This window comes from Malania oleifera, chromosome 1 (assembly GCF_029873635.1).
Source record: "Malania oleifera isolate guangnan ecotype guangnan chromosome 1, ASM2987363v1, whole genome shotgun sequence".
NCBI classification, from domain to species: Eukaryota; Viridiplantae; Streptophyta; class Magnoliopsida; order Santalales; family Ximeniaceae; genus Malania; species Malania oleifera.
In genome coordinates this window covers 9,261,052-9,280,549 of record NC_080417.1, presented here as the reverse complement: position 1 = coordinate 9,280,549, position 19,498 = coordinate 9,261,052, and the positions used below count along the sequence as shown (strand labels likewise).

Sequence of the window (19,498 nt, the reverse complement as noted above, 5' to 3'; positions counted from 1 at the left end):
CCACTTGTTGGGAGTCCCAGCCCGAAGTATATAGTCTAGAGGGGAGGTGAATAGACTCTTTTTGCAGAATACGTATTTTTCTACAAAATAAAAACTCTTGGCCAGATACAAGAAATTATATCGCAATATAAATATAAATCATGCACAAGATATAAAATAAATAGTGTAAGGGAGAGAAAGAACAACACCGGTATTTTTACGTGGTTCGGCACTAAGCCTACGTCCACGCCTTAGCACCAAGCCAAGGATTCCACAATCCACTAAAGATACTCCTTCACCGGTGGAGAAGCCTTACAACTCAAGAACAAATCCCTACACTTGGGAACAAACCCCTACCACGCTCACTAAGATCCTTTGCTTCGGTTCACAAAGAACCTTACAACAATGGTTCACAAAGAACCTTACAAGAGATTAGAAATACAATTTAATGCTCCTTAAATGAGCCAATATGAAACACAACCAAATCCTCACTCTATTCTCTCAAGGAATGAATCTTACAACATAAGTGAGCAAGAGAGGATTGAGCACTTGTGAAGAATAACTAAAATGCAAAGTGTAAAGTGCTTAGGTTTTGGATAAAATGATATTTTTCACAAATATGATAAAAAAGCTCAAAACCATGTTAATACAAGTCTAATAGCTTGTATTTATAGCCCAAGAACCTTAAGAGCTGTTAACTAGCCGTTGGGGGGAAGAAAAAATATTTTATTTGGCAAACTAGCCATTTTCCGCGCGTTGGAGCGCTTCTACCCGTTGAATTGGTCGACGAAATTCTCTGAATTTCGTCGACGAGGTCCCTAAATAAGAAAAAGTCATCAAAATAAAAGTTGTGGAATTTTGTCTTAACTTTCCAGGAACACCAATATCGTCCCATGTGGACTTTTTTAGAAAAAGTTATGCCCAAAATACCGCAAAATGTTCAGGACTCAAGACTGCACTACGGTAGTGACGATTACTTTGTTTTTCCTTGTCAAAAAGTGTTTTAATGGCTCAAAACATTCTTGGAAAAAAATATATGAAATATATTAAGTCTAATGAAGATTAAAACTTGTCCAAATGAGTTTAATTTTGAATATAAATATTTTAATTAATAAAACACGTTTGAAAACCCATTTTGATATCTTATATGCTTAGCATGTCCTTTTGTAGATATACTTGACTTTCTTTGAACTTTTAGGACATTAAACTTGTTTTAACATAATCGGGACTAAGTATAAAAATGTTCTTAAAATTAGGATGTTAAAAACTTGTCCCTTTGAAAGCATATTTGAGTTTTAGGATTCATTTGACAAACTCTTATTTTAATTTAGAAAGCCATAAAAAGTGTGTTTGTGTTTATGTCTTTAGTGCAATCCTATAAACTCATGTGTCCTAGTATGCTTATGTAATGGCTTAACTCTTACTCAAAAATCATGCAAAACACACACCGCAAGAGTTATAATACGCACTCACTCACACAACCTTTATTACAATTAATTTATACACAATAAAAACTTCAGGATGTGCTTTGGTGCTTCTGAGTCAGTGTCCTTCCGATCTTTTCTATTTGATGTCTACTAGATCCGATCTTTGCTTCTGATTTGGTCTGTGTATCTAACACTTTGTACCTATACTAGATAAGATCTGCAAGGATGGAAAATACTAGAAACAACAAATAGATTAATATCATCAAAACATATAAACCAAGATAGTGTAGCCGACAGGGCTAACAATAATAATATCTGAGATTTATTTATTTTCACTATTATTATTTTCACTAAATATATAAGAAATAACACATTAGACCCTACTGAGTTTAGAAGTGCTACACATACAAATAGATATGAACAAACGGTCTATTATGAAATCTGATTTTATCCAAAATTTCTTTGTATGTATAAGTTGGATATGAATATGTATTTTTACATTACATATTCAGTTATCAACAGAACATTTAAGCTTAATTTAGGAATATATATTTTGAAAAAATCTTTAATTTTAATTTTGTATTAGTTTATAAGGAATTAAATATAATTTAAATATTACTTATTATATTTAAATTCAAAATATATATATTCCCTTAGCATGTGCAAGTTAAATATGTATATCTATTTTTTTTTCCATTGCATATTCAATTTCTATCAAGTATCCAACTTTGATTTAGGAGTACAAATTTTGATGAAATCTTTAATTTTGTATAAATTTATAAAAGTTAATACAACTTAAAATTTTCTATATTAAAAAAAAAACTTTATATAGTAAAAATTCCATTAATGAAAGCAATATAAAAATTAACTAATTTCCTTCAAATAACTAACCAATGTCAAATCATCAATCGGCCAAACATGCCCAACATATATTTGATCTAATAATAATAATAATAATAATAATATATATACATATATATATATATATATATATATATATATATATAAAAGGGGTACTCTTGTAGTTAAAAAAAAGCCTTATGGGTGGAAATCATCGGCTATAGCTCACTTACCCCCGAAACAAGGTCAGGGCATGAGACCACTTGGTATAGTGGGGACTCGAACCCGCGATCACATGGATGCACGACCGGTTCCTTACCACTAGGCCACCCACCCAAGTAGTGACATAAGGATGAAATTAATTATAGTTAAAACATTAATAAAGATGTAGAAACATAAAAAGAACCTTGAGTCCACAAATTTTGCAATACGTGTCGCTCGCTCGATTTTCCCGACACATATCACTCTCTCTCTCTCTCTCTCTCTCAATTTAAAAGAAAATGCGTCACTCGAGGCACATGTCACTCTCTCTCGATTTTTGCAAAATGAATCGCTCGATATCCGTGACACCCGTCGTTCTCTCTTGATTTTCGTGACACACATCATTCTCCCTCGATTTGCACAAAATGCGTGCTCTATATCTGTGACACGCGTCGCTCTCTCTCAATTCTCGTGGCACATGTTGCTTTCCCTCGATTTGTGCAAAATGCATGCTTGATGTCCGTGACATGCGTCGCTCTCTCTCGATTCTCGTGACACACGTCGTTCTCCCTCAATTTGTGCAAAACGGGTTGCTCGATATCCGTGACACGCGTCGCTCTCCCTCGATTCTCGCAGCACATGTCGCTCTCTCTCGATTTCCACAACATGCAACCATTCCCTTATAAAAAGGGTTTGCCCTTCTCAAACTCTAAGCATCACCGCTTTCTATCATCTTGAACAATCACATTTCGATTTGCAGTTATTAGCTCTTCCCAACTTGTCTCTTAGTTGTCTCATTACTCGAAAATGTTTCCAAATCACCCAATTCCCCAAGTTTCTGAGAGCAGCACTAGATCGTCGATCCAAAGATGGAAACCTAGTAAGGCACAGTTGAAGATTTTAGAGGAGGCCTTCCACAGCAATCAAGGGGAACTCCCTTTTGTGGAGCGGACTATCTTGCTTGTAGTACAACTCCGACGGTATGGTCCAATCGAGCCGAGAAATATACGCTTTTGATTTGAGAACCGTAGGCGTAGGCGGGGATCAGTATGAGAAGCCACTATCTCAACTACTGCCCCGTCAATTCTCCATCTTACCTCCTTCGCCACTACCGCCCCGAGCAGTGCCCTTGCCATTCTTCCAACCCTCATCCCTATCGAGAATACTTCGTCTAATAAACTTACAACTAATATCACACCAATGAGCCATACCCCTTACAATGGCAATATCGCAGTCACCACACTAAGGGTTTCGGATAATGCTGGCCTACTCCACCATTGTAAGGAGATCCAATGCGCATTGAGAATCATATACGGGCCACCAATGACTCGTTATGATCATCCCCACCAAATGCCACAAAGGGAAGAGGGCGGCTCTTCCTCCCTCGCCAAACAAACGGGCATTCTCTCCCTTTTTCCAACTCAAGCCGACGACATTACAAGAGGTCAACTCTATCAAGAAAGAACCCAAGCGGTTAGCAGTGACACCGCTATACTTCAATAGATGTTGACGTTGATCTAAGGCTCTAAAGGCCAGATTTCATTTCATTTTTATACATATATTATAAATTTATAAAACATGTATAATATAAATATATATATATATATATAAAATTATCCTTTTCCACATCTTCTAAATTTCTTTTCCATTTCATCCCCTATTAGACCGACGATTCACACTTTAGTTCCCAAAATAAAATATTTCTCCAAATTAACCATCAATCTATTCTAAGATTTAGTCAAATCGTTCATCAATTTGCTCTTTCAAAATAACGCAACCAATTATACAGTACTCATTTTAAATTAGCAAATTTCAAGGACGAAATTTTATAAGGAGGGGAGAATGTAATGACCAAAAAATATATATACGATTAAAGCATAATAATAATAATAATAATAATAAAATAATAAAAATGGTCATTAAGTTAATATCAATACAGAAGTGCTTTCTGTAGGATCCTTGATTCCATATTTGATACATAAATAAGTACATAAAATAATGTTTTGACTAAAATAATCTATAGAAGTATATGATAAAATAATAATAATTTAAGTATCCTATGCGGGGCCCACATGAGTCCCGAAGTCATGTAGAGGTTTACACGAGTCTCAAAACTATGTAAGACGCATAAAATCGTAAAGGATCAAAGTGAGTAGGGTTGACCATCTCAATTTATTAAATTATGGTTTAATGCTTAAATCATACGACATGAGATTAACTCTTTATAATAAACTGGTTGTGATTGCTGTGGTGTGTTTAACTAATTTGATATGATGTCATTCATGTAAATTGCAATATAACGTTAGCAAGAGTGAGGAATTCGTTATATTGTAGTTGTTATAAATCGCAATATAACATTGGCAAGACTTAAGGAGGTCGTTATATTATCATTTATATACGGGTAAGACGTTGGCAGGCATGAGGAGGTCATTTTACTATTTTACTACGAATAGGATCTTATGTGCAGTAATTGTGGAAGTGAAGTACGTACTAAGAACGATGGGGAAGGATGCTCAGTACGTAGTGGGAACGATGGGAGGGATACCCGGGAAGTAATAAAGTGTTGGGAAGTAAAGTAAATGTGCATTTTCATTTGTGGGAGTGAGTACATGTTTGTGAATTGAATGTTTCGTGATTTTGGATATGCTGTGGTATTATGTAAAATACGTATATGCGGATTCTGGGGTATGATTGATGTTGAATGTGTGTGAGTTCATGTATGTGAATTAAAATGCATGAATGATTATGACGAAATAGACTCTCCACTCGAGGGCTTGCTGAGTAAAGTGAGTGTTTTGATAAGTATCAGTTGTAGCCACACCCAAATTAAAATGGCAAAGTTACAAATGGTATTGGAGCAAAGGGGCGCTACATGTTATGGGGGTGTAATCTCCCCAATCCTCGAGAACTCTCACTTATGAATGATTATATATGTGTGAGTACAGTCTGAATGTGCCTTCTCAGTTGTTGTTGATTAACAAACGGTCATATTTTGTATACCCTAAAACTCATGATAGCTACATACTTATAATAGTTTATTCATCCTTACTGAGAAGTGCGTCATCCCAATCTATAACTCATTTTTCAGGACCTTCTGGTGATCGAACTTAGAGAGCTCTAGGGTAAGGTGATAGTATAGTATAGCGTGAGTGCCTGTAAGATACTAGAACATTTAAGTTTATGTTTTAAATTCCTGGATGTGTAATATGGTCGAATGGATACACCTTTTTGGGTTGTATAGCATAGTACTCTGGTATTTTAATGGAGAATGTTTAATTATTTCTGCTGCGTGCCCCACTCTCAGGTTTGGGGCATTACACAACTTATTTTTTAAAACAAATAGGCCCAACTCATTTTCAAAACAACCAGGCTCAACTCATTTTTAAAGCAAATAGGCCCAACTATTTTTTTTAAAACAACCCTAGCCCGGTCCACTTTTAAACGGAGCCAAACCCAAGGAACAACCCAACCCTGAAACACATTTGAGTCCACATCGGTTCATGGGTTGACTCGATGAGTCAACCCAGGAAAGACTCGGTGGGGATTCGGACGAGTTAACTCGTCCCTGAACCCCGTGATCTCTCAGTCGAGTTACTAAGGACACCAAAACCCTAGAATCAACAACATTCAAATCACAACATCACGAAACAATAGCACTTGAATCACAGCGTCACAAAACAATAGCACTCAAATCACATGCACACAACCACACGAAGCAAAAGGAAAGAAAAAAAAGGGGGGGGGGGATACTTATCTTCTGTGAGCTTCACGCTTAAACCCCAAGGAAGGGTAATCACCATTACAGGACCTTCGATCGAGTCCCTCTTGGATCTTAGATCAAGCCATTAGCATAGAAATTAGAAGGCCTTAAGAGCCTTCACAAAGAAAAAGAGAGAGAGAGAGAGAGAGAGAGAGAGAGAGAGAGAGAGGGAGAGAGAGAGAGAGTGAGAGAGAGAGGAGAGAGAGAGAGAGAGAGAGAGAGAGAGAGAGAGAGAGAGAGAATAGAGATTGGAAGAGTTTGGGCTTGCTGGATTAGAGAGAGATTGAGAGGAGAGTTAGGGTTTTTTAGGTCCGGAGAAAGAAAAAGAGTGAGGCATAGGGTTTTAGAAGCCTTCGTAGGATAGGAGATAGAATATAGGATTAGGGTGAGAGGAAGAACGGAGTTTAAAAGAGAGTTAGGGTTTTTAGGTTGAATAAAGAGAGGGAGGTTAGGGTTTTAGAGGGAGAGTGAAAGAGTTAGCAGGAAGGGTTAGAGAGAGAGAGAGAGGGGGAGAAAGGAGAGATTGTTCAGGAGAAGAGAGAGATAAGGAATGGAAAAATGAAGCAAAAATGGAAATTTTGGTTTTTATATGAATCGCCCTAAATGCCGCATGTCATCATCGATTGTTGACATGTGGCGAAACCCCAGCCGCGCATACAACAAAAAACGTGGTCAATCCTTAGTCGTACGATTTGTGTTTCCTTAGAATGGTGTGGATCATGCCACGTCAGCGATCCACGCACACTGATCCTCAACCATCCAATTTATGTTTCCTTAGAACAACGTAGATTACGCCATGTCACCGATCCGTGCCCATACATTCCCATCCATCCGGTTGCCATCTTGTGGCCATATGATGACACAGTGAGGTCACCACCTCAGCCCCCTTTTTAAATACAGATGCATATATTTGCCAAGCCACGTGTCTTTACCCGATGACGATACGTGGTTCAGTTCATTGACCCGCCCTTGTTTCTCCTAAACCGATTCAAACTGGTTTCTTTATTTTCTTAATTTTTTTATCATTATATTATTTATTTATTTTAAAAATTGGGAAATATGGTAGAAAAATTAGAAAAAAAATCAAAAAAATTTTGGAAAAATATTTTTGAGGTTAGGAAAATATTTTAAATCTTTTTTCGCTTGGGAAAATAAAAAAGGAGCTCCAAAATCTCTCAAAAATTTTGAAAATATTGTAAAATACTTAGAAAAATCTTTACAAAATTTTGAAATAAATTTGAGAGCTATTTTCTTAAAATATTTTTTTGATTTTTAAAGAGGGTGTATTCCTATGATTTTTAGAAAGGGCAATGAGCTTTTCAATCCTCACCCGTGTTAGCTCTGAGGGGGGGGGGGGGGTTTAACGAGATCCCCACTTTCGCAGGTCTTATTAGATAATTCCTAAATCACACCCTGTTTTAAATATACTCTATAAATATATTTATAATAAAATTATTATTGAGCTTCATATAATCCCCACTTTACTCTACTGAGCATATATTTCATATCATACTAGAGTATTTGTATTGAGCTTTAATGGTATACATCCATGCTTGTATTTAGAAGTTTTTTCATATGTGCAAAACTATTTTTCTTGTATTGGTCGGGTTTAGCCTGGAATTGAACTGGGGAGTCTCAGTCCTGTAAATGAGACTGATTCGGTTCAACCTAGAAATTGAATTGGGAGTCTCAGCCCCGTAAGTGAGACCGACTCGATTCATCCCGAAAATTGAATTGGGGTTTTCCTCGCCTCGTAAGGAGAGGATGTAAAAGGCTTCTGCTCCTTCCGTTTAAGTGAGTAGGGTTAGTGTAATCCTTGGGGGGTTATGCCCAAGGCGAGGACCTAGGCTAGTTTGGCCGAACCTCGATAACAAATATTGGGTGTCGCTCTCTCTCTCTCTCTCTCTCTCTCTCTCTCTCTCTCTCTCTCTCTCACACACACACACACACATTTAATTACTGCACTTTAATTTCCATATGTGTATGCTTGCTTATTCATGGCTATAATTATTCGTCTGCATACATTTAATTTGAATGAAATATGTTGCACACGTGTATGTCTGTGCTGATAACTTAATCATTATATATATACGTTTGCATTATGAATAAGATATAAACTGTGGTGAATCAGTATAAATGTTTAAATTAGTCGAAATGTTGTAAAACTCAATTTACCCCACTCTTGGAACCACACCGAAGTTATCAATAACTTTGGCAATTATATATATCCTAGGCGTGAATACTATATTATGTTCAAATAACTATCGTTCATTCAATGTGATGTATCATTCTTAATGACACATTAATAAATTAGATATATGTCTTTGAATTATATATTGAAAGATTATATATCCGTTAGTCATTCAAGAGACACGACTTTGACAATCATATATATATATGTATGTATGTATGTATGTATTGTACATCCAATAGTATACTACTTTAATTTGGTTAATATACCTTAGCCTAAAATAATAATTTAATTAAGATAAAAATTCGCAAACACAACGGTAACGTTTGGCCGTGTGACTTGGAGGTAATGAATTTGAGGCGTGAAAATAGTCTCTTGTAAAAATGTAAGATAAGTCTGCGTACCATAGACTCATTGTGATTTGTCCCTTCCCCGGATCCTGCATACACGGGAGTTTTGTGCATCATACTATCTTTTTTTTTTTTTTTTAAATTTTTTATTCACAAACACAAAAACCCGCACATACTAGTAAATACGTCTCGTACATTGCATATGATTGCATGCAATAGTCTTGGATAAATTATATATTTTTTAATTTTAAATATATTTTAGATATGTTTTTTAAAACAAACTAATAATATACTACTATAATTAAATTTACTAATATCTTAATATGAATAATATTCAAAGTTATTTATAAAAGATTTATATATTTGGAAACTATAGAATATAAACATAAATATGAGAAACTATTATGGCATAGAATAGGAAAAATCTTTGAAATATAGGATACTATATGACAAAAATGCTCTAATTAATGACATTATACAGTATATTAAAATTTAATATTTATATAACATTGTAGAGAAAAACTTTATTAGTCTTTTAAAAAATGTTTTGTTTCACTTTTGAAATATAATAACATTTTTCTCTACAAAATAGTTTACGATATTTGTATTTTTATATATTTTACAACTTTATTTTGTTTTTAACTAACAAAAAATTTCCTCTTAAGTTCAAACATTAACTTCTTGAAAATAAACATTTTAAATGTAATTTTATCTAATTGATTAAATTTATTTTTTAGGTATTTTTGAGGGATGCACCAGTGAAATGCAAAAAAATATTATTGACGCTTCATAATTTTGGCGAATTGAACGATAATTTAATCACTTTTAAAAAAATAAAATTATTTTTGTTTGCAAAGCTATTTACACGATTCAAAACCTTTACATAACGATTTTTACTTTTTTTTTTTATTTCTTATTATTTTCCGTCTAACTTATGTCCTATAACACACTTATAATATTAATGATTAGGCATCATAGACCTCATTTTAGACTCTTTGAGCAATATTAAAATGCACATAGTGATTAATATTAGACTAGGGCAAAGGTAGCCCAATGTTTAATTAGAATTTAGTCCTGCCCATAAGCCAGCTTGCATGTTTAAATTAGGCCATTTGAATTCTAGTATGTGCCTATTTATGCTAATAAATGAAAGGATGAGGCCCAACCCCAATCACACACTAGCCCACCCTAATCACATTTACTTTACGCCTACCTTTATACATATCACCAAAAAGTAATAAGAATAATTGTTAAATCATCCCAAGTTTGAATAATGAATTTATCTACCCAATCATAATCTCTGATATTATAATATTAATTTTAATAAATTTTAAAAAAATTATGTTACTGTCATAAAATAAATGATTATCTTAAATTTTTTAAAAGTCATTGCTCTAAACAAATAAAAAAAATAACTACTATCAAATTATATCTTATAAATATATATATTTTTTTATCATATTTCATGTTTTGTAAAATAACACATGTATGCTTATTTTTATTTATTTTTCTCTTAAACAAAAACTCCAAATTGAACGAGTGCTAGACCCTTGATTAGTTTTAACATTGCTAAGGTACACAACATGTGCGACTCATTTGCCAAGGCAGGAGTTTAAGATGGTCTGTCATGAGTTATCTTGACTTTTAGTGGTTGGACAGTTTGTGCTGCCCAAGAAGGAGCACATAGATGTTAAGTTGTTTACTTGATATGGTAAGGAATAGACATTATTGGGGTCATGGTGTTTGACAAGGTTACTTATGGTGATTATTCTTTCGCCAAAAGTGAGGGTTTATTAATATTCTCTCACTTAACATCTATGTGCTCCTTCTTGGGTAACACCAAATGAAAACAAGTACAAGGACATGGTGTTGCAGGTTTGGTTGAAGGATGAATTTGTGGGTTCACATTTGACCATATTTCGAACCATATAATTGTAAACATAACTTGTTTGGCCTTGTTGGTAAATGCTTTTTGTATCCAACACAACTTAGGCAATGGTGATTGTCAATTATAGATCCTAAGTAGTTGGAGGGTGTCAATTCTGTATTAATATGACACGTTAGTGGCATGGGACACTAGAGGGAATTCATGCATACTGTTCCTACACTTTTTTATTTTTTGGAAAGAGCTGGAAGCCACCCACATAGCGGTTCCATCCCAAGTTTATTAATAACCCTCACTTATGATAGAGGAATACCGTGGAAACAAAATGACACTAGAGGGAATTCGTGCATACTTTTCCTACACTTGTAATATAGGGGTGTATAACCCTTGTCTTTGAATAAGAAAATGTTGGGAGGTATTGCTACTGTAAACACTCTTACCTTGTGAATGTTATTCCATTATTACATGCTTACAAGACTTAACTTGTCGATCTGTATATGTGTTAGTGGCTTAACCAAGCGTGACTTGATGCCATCATAGTGTCAAGAAGCGTAGTGCGACAAATTGATAAAGGACCTAACCTGTCCATCTATCCCACAACTCCTTCGTGATAAACAATACATTGACTATCGTGCAAAAAGGAACCCAATGCCCTCTATTACTATGAAAGCTTTACAGCCTGTTTATGCGTATTTTTGTTCTACTCTATACCATTTTTATTATATTCTTATCGTGTTCCAAACTATTCATAAAATTATATTTTGAAACCAACTATAATTAGAGACTCTTATTTTGTACTAGTAATACAAACTATTTTCATAACTTGAAATTTTAATGTAAACGATCCATTCGAATCTTTAAGCAACACCAATCGAGAGACAGCACTATTGATTCCACAACTCTTTTCTAATAAATCATTAACAAATTACATTGTGTATAAATCATTATATATATATATATATATATATATATAAAATGTGGGATGAATAATTAATTAACTTGGATCAAAGTCATACATCTAAAGCCTAGGTAGGTTTCATGGCATTAATAATAATGGTCTTAAGTTGCTTTCAACGATGAAATAATATATAATAATTATACCAAAATAAGAAAGCAAAGCTACCAATATGCATGTGTAGATGGTCCATGTATTTAACATGAAATAATTATTCATTTCGTGTAGATACCGAGACAGGCCGACAGTGTAACCAGTAGACGACACGTGTCCCAAGTTTTAGTGTAATAAAATAACTATTAAATACTTACGCACACACACGGTCGTGTGAATCTACAACGTTAATTTACCAGAGCAATCCTTAACAAAGGGCGGAGATTACGCATTCGCATGTATAATAACTTTATTATATAATTAAAATACACACAAACGTGAATAGAATAACATTTGGCAGTCCAACTCTCCCCATGTGTTTTGTTTTGCCTTGCGTCCCGTGATTGGAGTGGGAGTTTTTAATATTATATATGTATATGTATATCCACTGATGTATCAAAATTGGAAATGCAAGATAAGGTTGTATATTATAATTTAATGAAAATTATAATTTTTTTTTTTTTAAAAATTTATGATTTTTTTATTCAAGTTCTAAATTTTAATGAAAATTTTATTTATTTTTTACTACATTTTATCAGCAATTTACAATAATTCATAGTAATTTAGAGAAAAAATAAAAACTTAATGAAAAATTAATTTTATAAAGAGTTAAATTAAGATTTATTGTGCACATTTTTATGTGTGACCGATAACTTAATATAACTAATATTATCCATGAGAGATTAGTGTCTTTCTGCTAAATTACAAGGAAGGTCGGTGCCTTTTATTCTTTAAGTATTTAATTATAATTTTTCATTAATTTATATTTCTAAAATTCTAAAATATTTGTAAATGAAGAAAATTTACTATTAATTGGAATTTGTCCATTAATTTGTAATAATTTGTAGGGACGTATAGAGCCAATGTCAAAGATAGAAGATTTTAATTAAATCATAAATTATGACAACGATAAACATGTAAAAGGATTACTTAATTGTATAAAAATAGGTAGATGGGTACAAGTATTGTGTGGGTCCAATGAATAGTGCTTATTGAAAGAATGTTTTTTTTTTCCTTATACTTTTAACTAAACTCTTTTTGAAACTCGAAAAATTCTTAGAAAAGGAAAGAAAAATATTTAAAAATTTTTGTTATCAAAGACTATTCATTTTCATGAATAGTGCTTATTGGAAGAATGATTTTTTTTTCTTTTTTTCTTTGACTAAGCTCTTTTTAAGTCGGTTGGCTTAAAAATTGACTCACAAAACATCGATAAATAAAAATAGCTAGCTGACACTGCTAGCCGTTGAGGACGCTATGAGTCTATCGCGTATCGCGAAAATACTGAAGAGCATATGAATAATAATAATAATTAAAAAAAAATGACCTAAGTAATTATTAAAACAATAATTAAAATTAAAAGGCATTGAAAATGGGTGGAGGTGGGAGTAATGATGGCGGTGGTGATGAAGAGATTTTGTAGATAGGAAAAGGGCAGAAGGAAGCATGCAGCTTCCGGGAAAGTCTGGCATCATCATTTTTATGGGGCCATCCCATAATTTATGGCAACAATGATGATATATGGGAAAGACTGTTGTGTCGCTCCATCTATATTTCAATTCAAATTATTCATGAATATTGTCTGGACCAATCATCAAAAACGTGTGCGAAAAGCTTACCCATTCCCATTAAATAATCTGGACCGTCCATGTAGGAGTTAGATGATAGCTGGGTAGCCGCTGCCCCCTAAGGTATTGTAAATGCATAATTACGCTTAAAGAATGAGGGAGGGTAGGCGGGTGGGGCCCATTAAGGGCCAGGGGTCCCATAATGAGATTGCGAGGAGAATGGGAGGGAGGGGGTGGACTATGGGACATCACGTGGGGCATGGCCCCACAGGTACCCTAAAAGGGCAAGCATCTCACGAGCCCATAAAGGCCCATTGCCCCTCTTTTCCTTCCGGTGAATCCTCCATTCCTCTCTCTCTCTCTCTAAAGTAGTATTGGGCGGACAGATGGCACGCGACCCAACTTCTCTCTCATAATCTTAACCACCAACTGCTTTATCGAGTATTATTAAATATCACAGACATCCTTTTAAAAAATTTCTTCTCCATTAAGGATACTATTATGTTATGTGTATCCCGGAGCATCCTGCCTTGAGTTAGCCCTACCCAGTTAACAGATTTTTTAAAATAATTTTTTAAAACCATGTGCTGTGATTTTAGGCATAATTAAATTTTAAAATTTTCTTTATGATCTGCTAAAAGATGCAAACTTATGTGTATATATATGTTTATAGTTTGCGGAAAATATGAGTTCTTTAAGGAAGAGTTTAGATTTTTCTTTTTTGTTTTGATAAATCTCAACAAGGAATTTTAAAATCTGCAAGAAAGTATTTTTTGGTTAACCAAAAAGGAGTGGTTACACAGAGGACATTGTGAGTTTCCTATTAGTAGTTGGAACAAAAAAAAGTGGTCCAAGTATGGAACATGCTGAAACATTAAAAATTGCGTGTACAATGATCAATACAATAACATTGGTCTTGTCCAAAGAGCCCAAAAAGTACAACGAGAAAAAGACCAGATGGTGATGAGAATGAACAATAAACAATTTACATGTTCCTACGTTCACAAATATATATATATATATATATATATATAGAAAATTTACAGGGGAGCTATCATATATATAATTAAGGAGAGAAAAGCATATGATTAATTATCAGTAATTTCTATGTTCTACAAATTAATTACACTAATTTTTCGACATTTCAAGCCCTTGACCAAAAAAGAAAGGGGGGGTACTCGTGGTTGTGGGGTTCTAATTCCGTCTCTCTTAATTTCTTCTTTCTTCTTCTTCTGCTTCTTCTTCTTCTGCTTCCTCTAATCCTAATAATTGATATAACGAGCTAGCGGCCTAGCCAGCTAACTGCAAGCAGCGGAGGGATTGGAGAAGGGGTTGAAGAAGTGAGGCTTGGGAGCCATGCCAAAAGGGGTCTTGGACGGGTTGTCGGCCACCGCGCCGCCGATCCTCTCGCAGGACGGGCACATGGTGAGGGTGGCCGCCGGCAGCTGCATGTAAAAGGGTTGCGCCAGCTTCAGCGCTTTCAGCTCCTGCAGCTCCTTCTGCAGCCTCCTGTTCTCGTCTGTCAGCGTTTCACAGCACTTCTTCAAGAACTCGCAGTCTACTTCCGTTTGCTTAAGCTTTGTCCTGCTCATGTATACACAAAAACAATTAGTCCTTGCTCAGCTAGCCTCAAATTAACTACATACGTACATACATAAAGAGTTTTGATTGAAGATATTCAATATCCACAAAGATTTTATCTTTGAATACATTAAAAATTAATTGGGCTTGTGCTGAAGTACTGTACCATGTGTTTTAGTGCTGTAAAAGACACAAGTCTTGTGTTTGTAAAATCTGTATTTTATGCTAGAATGATAATTTGGGATAGGGAAAGTACCCCCCCCCCCCTTCTCTTTTTTGTTGTTTCTGAAGGGGATTTGTCTTTGATCTTTTAGATTTTTTCGATCGAAAAGTTTCTACTACATGATGTAATTAATGGGATTGATGAGATTGAGATTGGACCTGGCTCTTCTGTTCTGGAACCACACTTCTACTTGTCGAGGCCGCAGGTTCAACTCCCTGGCCAAGGCTTGCTTTTGCTTCTGTTGAATTCATTAAAAATGAATCATGGGAGGCATGAGATTCACATATCATGACAGAGAGACAGAAAAACAGAGACGCACAGAGACAGAAACAGAGACAGAGACAGACAGAGACAGAAACAGAAACAGAAACAGGGGAAGCTAGGTAGGGAGAGGGAGAGGGAGAGGGTACCGGATTGAGAGTGCTGTGTTGTTTGAAGCTTTCCTCTAAAAGGGCAGATTGCTCCTTGGTGAGTCTAAGCTTCTTCCTTGCATTAGTACCATCCTCATCTTCATCACTGATCCTCGAAGAAACCTTCTCGACCTCCAGCTCTTCACTCCCAAGGTCTCTCTCCCTCTTCACGCTGGCGTTAGAGAAGGAGGAAACGGCACTGTGAGGAGAAGCCTGCCGATACAAATCGCCAGAATCCTCACAACCCTTGTTCACATCTATCTTTCTTGGCACCTGAAACCCATTATTCATCTCCCCAGAAAGACCCAAAGTCAGCAAAGGCTCAAAATTGCTAGTAGCTGCAGTTGCCATCCCTGACAGTGGCTCAAAATTCAGGCTACTATAATTACAGGGTTTCTTATTATGATCATTCTTATTACTGATCGCCGAGAGCGCCGGAGGCTGATCGGCCGGTGCCGGAGAAGATGATGGGAAGCCTAGCCCAAGAACAAGGCCGGGGTGGCAGATATCATCAAAACCCATTTGAGCAGAAGCAATCTAAATCTATGGAAACAGGGGAAGGGGGCAAGCAAAGGGGAAGGCGGTGCGTATGTATATGGAGAGATGGGGATACTGGTTGGAGAGTAATATATGGAGCAAAAAGGGTGTTTGAGAAATGAGGAAGTATTACGAAGACTTTGTGGGGGCGTTGGGTGGGTGAGTGGGTGGCTATGATTATTAATCAAAGGGAAGAATGAGTAGAGAAACGAATCTGAGAGAGAGAGAGAGAGAGAGAGGAATTATGAAGGTAGTCCCTCCCATCTCTCGCTACATAGGTTGACCATTTGAGCCCCACTACTATTATCTCCATTATGATAACAAACAAACATCGAAACTCCCTCCCTCCCCCCGCCATCTCTCTCTCTGTAGAAAAATAATAAGAAGGGGCAGTGTCAAGGTACAGGGATAAATGAATGAATACGTGGATTCACATGGGAGTGGGAAACACATCAAGATAGAATGATTCCTATGCTCTTGGCCACCCATTAACGCACCAATTTTAACTATGCCCACTTTCTCATCATCTTCGTCATACTTGCGGGAGTGTTTAGATTGCTTTACACGTATCAATTATTAGCCAACTTTTTGCTTTGTTTAACCTCTGTCCCTCCCTCCCTCCCTCCCTCCACCTATCTCTCTTTCTGATTTTTTTCCCCTTCCTCTGTTCCCTTTTCTCCTTTACACAACAGTAACATGTACACCCAATGTTTTTTTTTATCCCCCCTTGTGCAATATCGATCATCATATGTAAGACCCAATCCTGCCCGTTCCTTTCAATGGTGCACGGTGGTGATCAATTGAAAAAAAAATTAAAAAGGAAAAAAAGGAAACACACACACACACACTACTCACAGACAGACCTCTGTTTTTTTTTCTTTTTTAATTATTAAGATTGCAACCATATCAGAATACACAGGACCCATGATTGGTACTCCCCTGTTCACTTTAAGACAGACCACATGACGGCAGGGACCCTCCATTCCATATGCCTGGTGTTCAATTAGCTATAGCCAGAGATGGGTTCATGTTACCCTGCTCACCATTTTTCTGTCTTAATAAATTAATGAGAGAGGATGGTGGTTGTTTTTCCCCTTCTGCGAAAGAGATGTGCACTACCCTTGATTTGATATTATCTACAAGCTAATTCTAGCAAACCATGATACATCCACGGTGTTAATTTCAATATTGCTCATGTTTGGTGTTGTGGTGGGGAATTGAAAAGCAGAGTAGGTAGATGACTCCATTGGAGTTTCAAAGTGTTATAATGGTGCCAGAAATTGATTCATCAACAAGAACCCACCCAGCCAGATCTTTGCTTAACTAGAAAGTTGAAGCTCTCTCTCTCTCTCTCTCTCTCTGTTTGGGACCTACTACAGTGTACATGTATGATGATGAGCACATCCAATAATGGTTTGTCGGCTATGCTGAGGAGGAGTTAGGTCACCTATACAGCATGATCATCCAGAAACCCTAATTAATTTATTTTTGTTTCTTTGAATGGATAAACCCAATTAAACTATTAGTTAACAGCGAAAAAATAATAATAATAGCAATGGCATGCATCAGCTTCTAGTTCTGGTTAAAATCAATTGTTTGTATATATACAAATATATATAATAATTAAGCATGCAGTGTATAACCCATTTGGCAATGATGGTTCCCCTACCCCCGCCACTCATCAATCAAAAAAGTGTGATGCACCTGTTTGCACTAGTTATAATATTGACTATAATCATGTTCAGCTGTTTGTGTTTGAAGAAAGTTATGATTCTTTAATTAGTTGATAACAAATCAAACCCTTTCCTCACTTACACCAAGCTTAGCTTGGTTTGCAGAATAAAATGAAGTAGAAAATAACAAAATTTATATAAAATACATAATGAAGTCAAGTGATAACTTCAATTACATTTTTTCTTATTCATGCTGTTAGAAAAATCACAATAGTCAAGAGTATTAGAATGGAGGTTCTAATTTTGAGAATGTGTGAGTGCCTTTTAAAAGAAAGTGGAGAAGGAGCCTTGTACACAAGAAATATATATTAAAGGGGTTTAGAGAGAAAAATTAGGCCTCGAGAAATTTCAAGCGTGAGGGTTGGCCGGTGAAAGTATTGCTGTGACAAAAGGGAATTCTTGACCACAATTGTTGAATTGTCTGCCAAAAGAGCAAATTTCTACTAAATCATGTTTTATACACTGTAGCTTTATATAAAGCACTATTGTAACGACTTGAAAAATTTTAACTATTTAAAATAATAAGAAAGATAATAAAAAAAAAAAGGGAAAAAGAAGGAAGGGAAAAGAAATTTTAAAAGGGTGACAAACATGGCACTTGTCGACGAATTAGATTTTCTCGTCGATGAGCAATCATCTGAGCCTCGTTGCCAAGTATGCATGTCTCGTCGACGAGGGTTTACCGAGGGAGGTTCTCATATATCTGAATATCGTCGACGAGCTCCCGGTTTCGTCCATGAGTGGTGTTCTTGGGCTTGTCGACGAGTCCAGATGTCTCGTCGACGAGGCCACATGGCAAGTTGCCTATAAATAGGCAAAAATCAGAATTTCAGGGTAGGATTTCATTTTTCTTCAGTTTCTCTCTCTAAAAATGGCCCCTCTACCTACTCTATTTGAATCTGACCCGGATTTAACCCGGTTTGACGATTGGAAGCCACCACGAGACTCTTGGGAAGATTCTCTGCAATATAGGCGGAACAAAATTTTGATTTAAGAACTTTGATAAACATCCCAAAATCAGGGTAAGTGAGTTATTTTGAAAATTTCTTAATAAATATAGTTATTTGGAGCTTAAGAAGTATTAAATAGGTATTTTTATAAGATTTGAGAAAGTTGAGATTTTTGGAATATTGAGTCTCGTTTTGCTCGTTTTAGGCAGGAAACCCGAGGAGTAGGTAAGGGGAAATATTTTATAACAACATTTTTATTAATTTTAAATTGACTAATTTTGGGTATAAATTCTACATATTTAGGTATAATTTTTTGAATTGTGCAGGTATTGAAAACACTGTTTTTGAATATATAATATACTGGGAAATTGTGGGGCATAAAAATAGCTTTGAAAATTAAATGGTTACGAGTACTGTGGGATGATGATTTATTGTGATTGTGAATACTCTTTTGGACTGCGATCTCTGTTTGGTTGGGATTAGAAATACTGGTTGATTGTGGATACTATTTGATTGTGTATACTGTGGTAGATGTGTGGATGTGTTGAATGGTTGGATTTGCTTTTGATTTGTGTTGTGGTTCATGTAAATTACTATATAACGTTGGTAGTGGTATGAGGAGGTTGTTATATCGTACCTGATATAACCGTCATATAACGCTGGTAGTGGTATGAGGAGGTTGTTATATGAGCGTTTATATTGGGAGGTAAACATTGGTTGTAGAGACCGGAACCATAAATAAGGAAAATAAATAA

General features: G+C 35.5%; 1 protein-coding gene across 1 annotated transcript; it reads right to left on the bottom strand.

Moving 5' to 3' along the window:
• Nucleotides 1–14,370: 14,370 nt before the first annotated feature.
• Nucleotides 14,371–16,515, bottom strand: LOC131163751 (homeobox-leucine zipper protein HAT22-like). Its single transcript, XM_058120465.1, has 3 exons — nt 15,524–16,515; nt 15,272–15,351; nt 14,371–14,893 (listed from the first exon to the last, which is right to left on the bottom strand). The coding sequence occupies exons 1-3, from the start codon at nt 16,043–16,045 to the stop codon at nt 14,608–14,610; spliced, it is 888 nt and encodes a 295-aa protein (XP_057976448.1). The 5' UTR covers nt 16,046–16,515; the 3' UTR covers nt 14,371–14,607.
• Nucleotides 16,516–19,498: the final 2,983 nt, after the last annotated feature.

What these genes read in the sequence shown, in the direction of transcription:
- LOC131163751 (XM_058120465.1), bottom strand. Translation starts at nt 16,045, where the DNA reads ATGGGTTTTGATGATATCTGCCACCCCGGCCTTGTTCTTGGGCTAGGC. An exon ending in AACACAGCACTCTCAATCCG is followed by an intron (nt 15,352 to 15,523) that starts GTACCCTCTCCC and finishes TGAATTCAACAG; the next exon opens with AAGCAAAAGCAAGCCTTGGC. An exon ending in TTCCAGAACAGAAGAGCCAG is followed by an intron (nt 14,894 to 15,271) that starts GTCCAATCTCAA and finishes ATACATGAGCAG; the next exon opens with GACAAAGCTTAAGCAAACGG.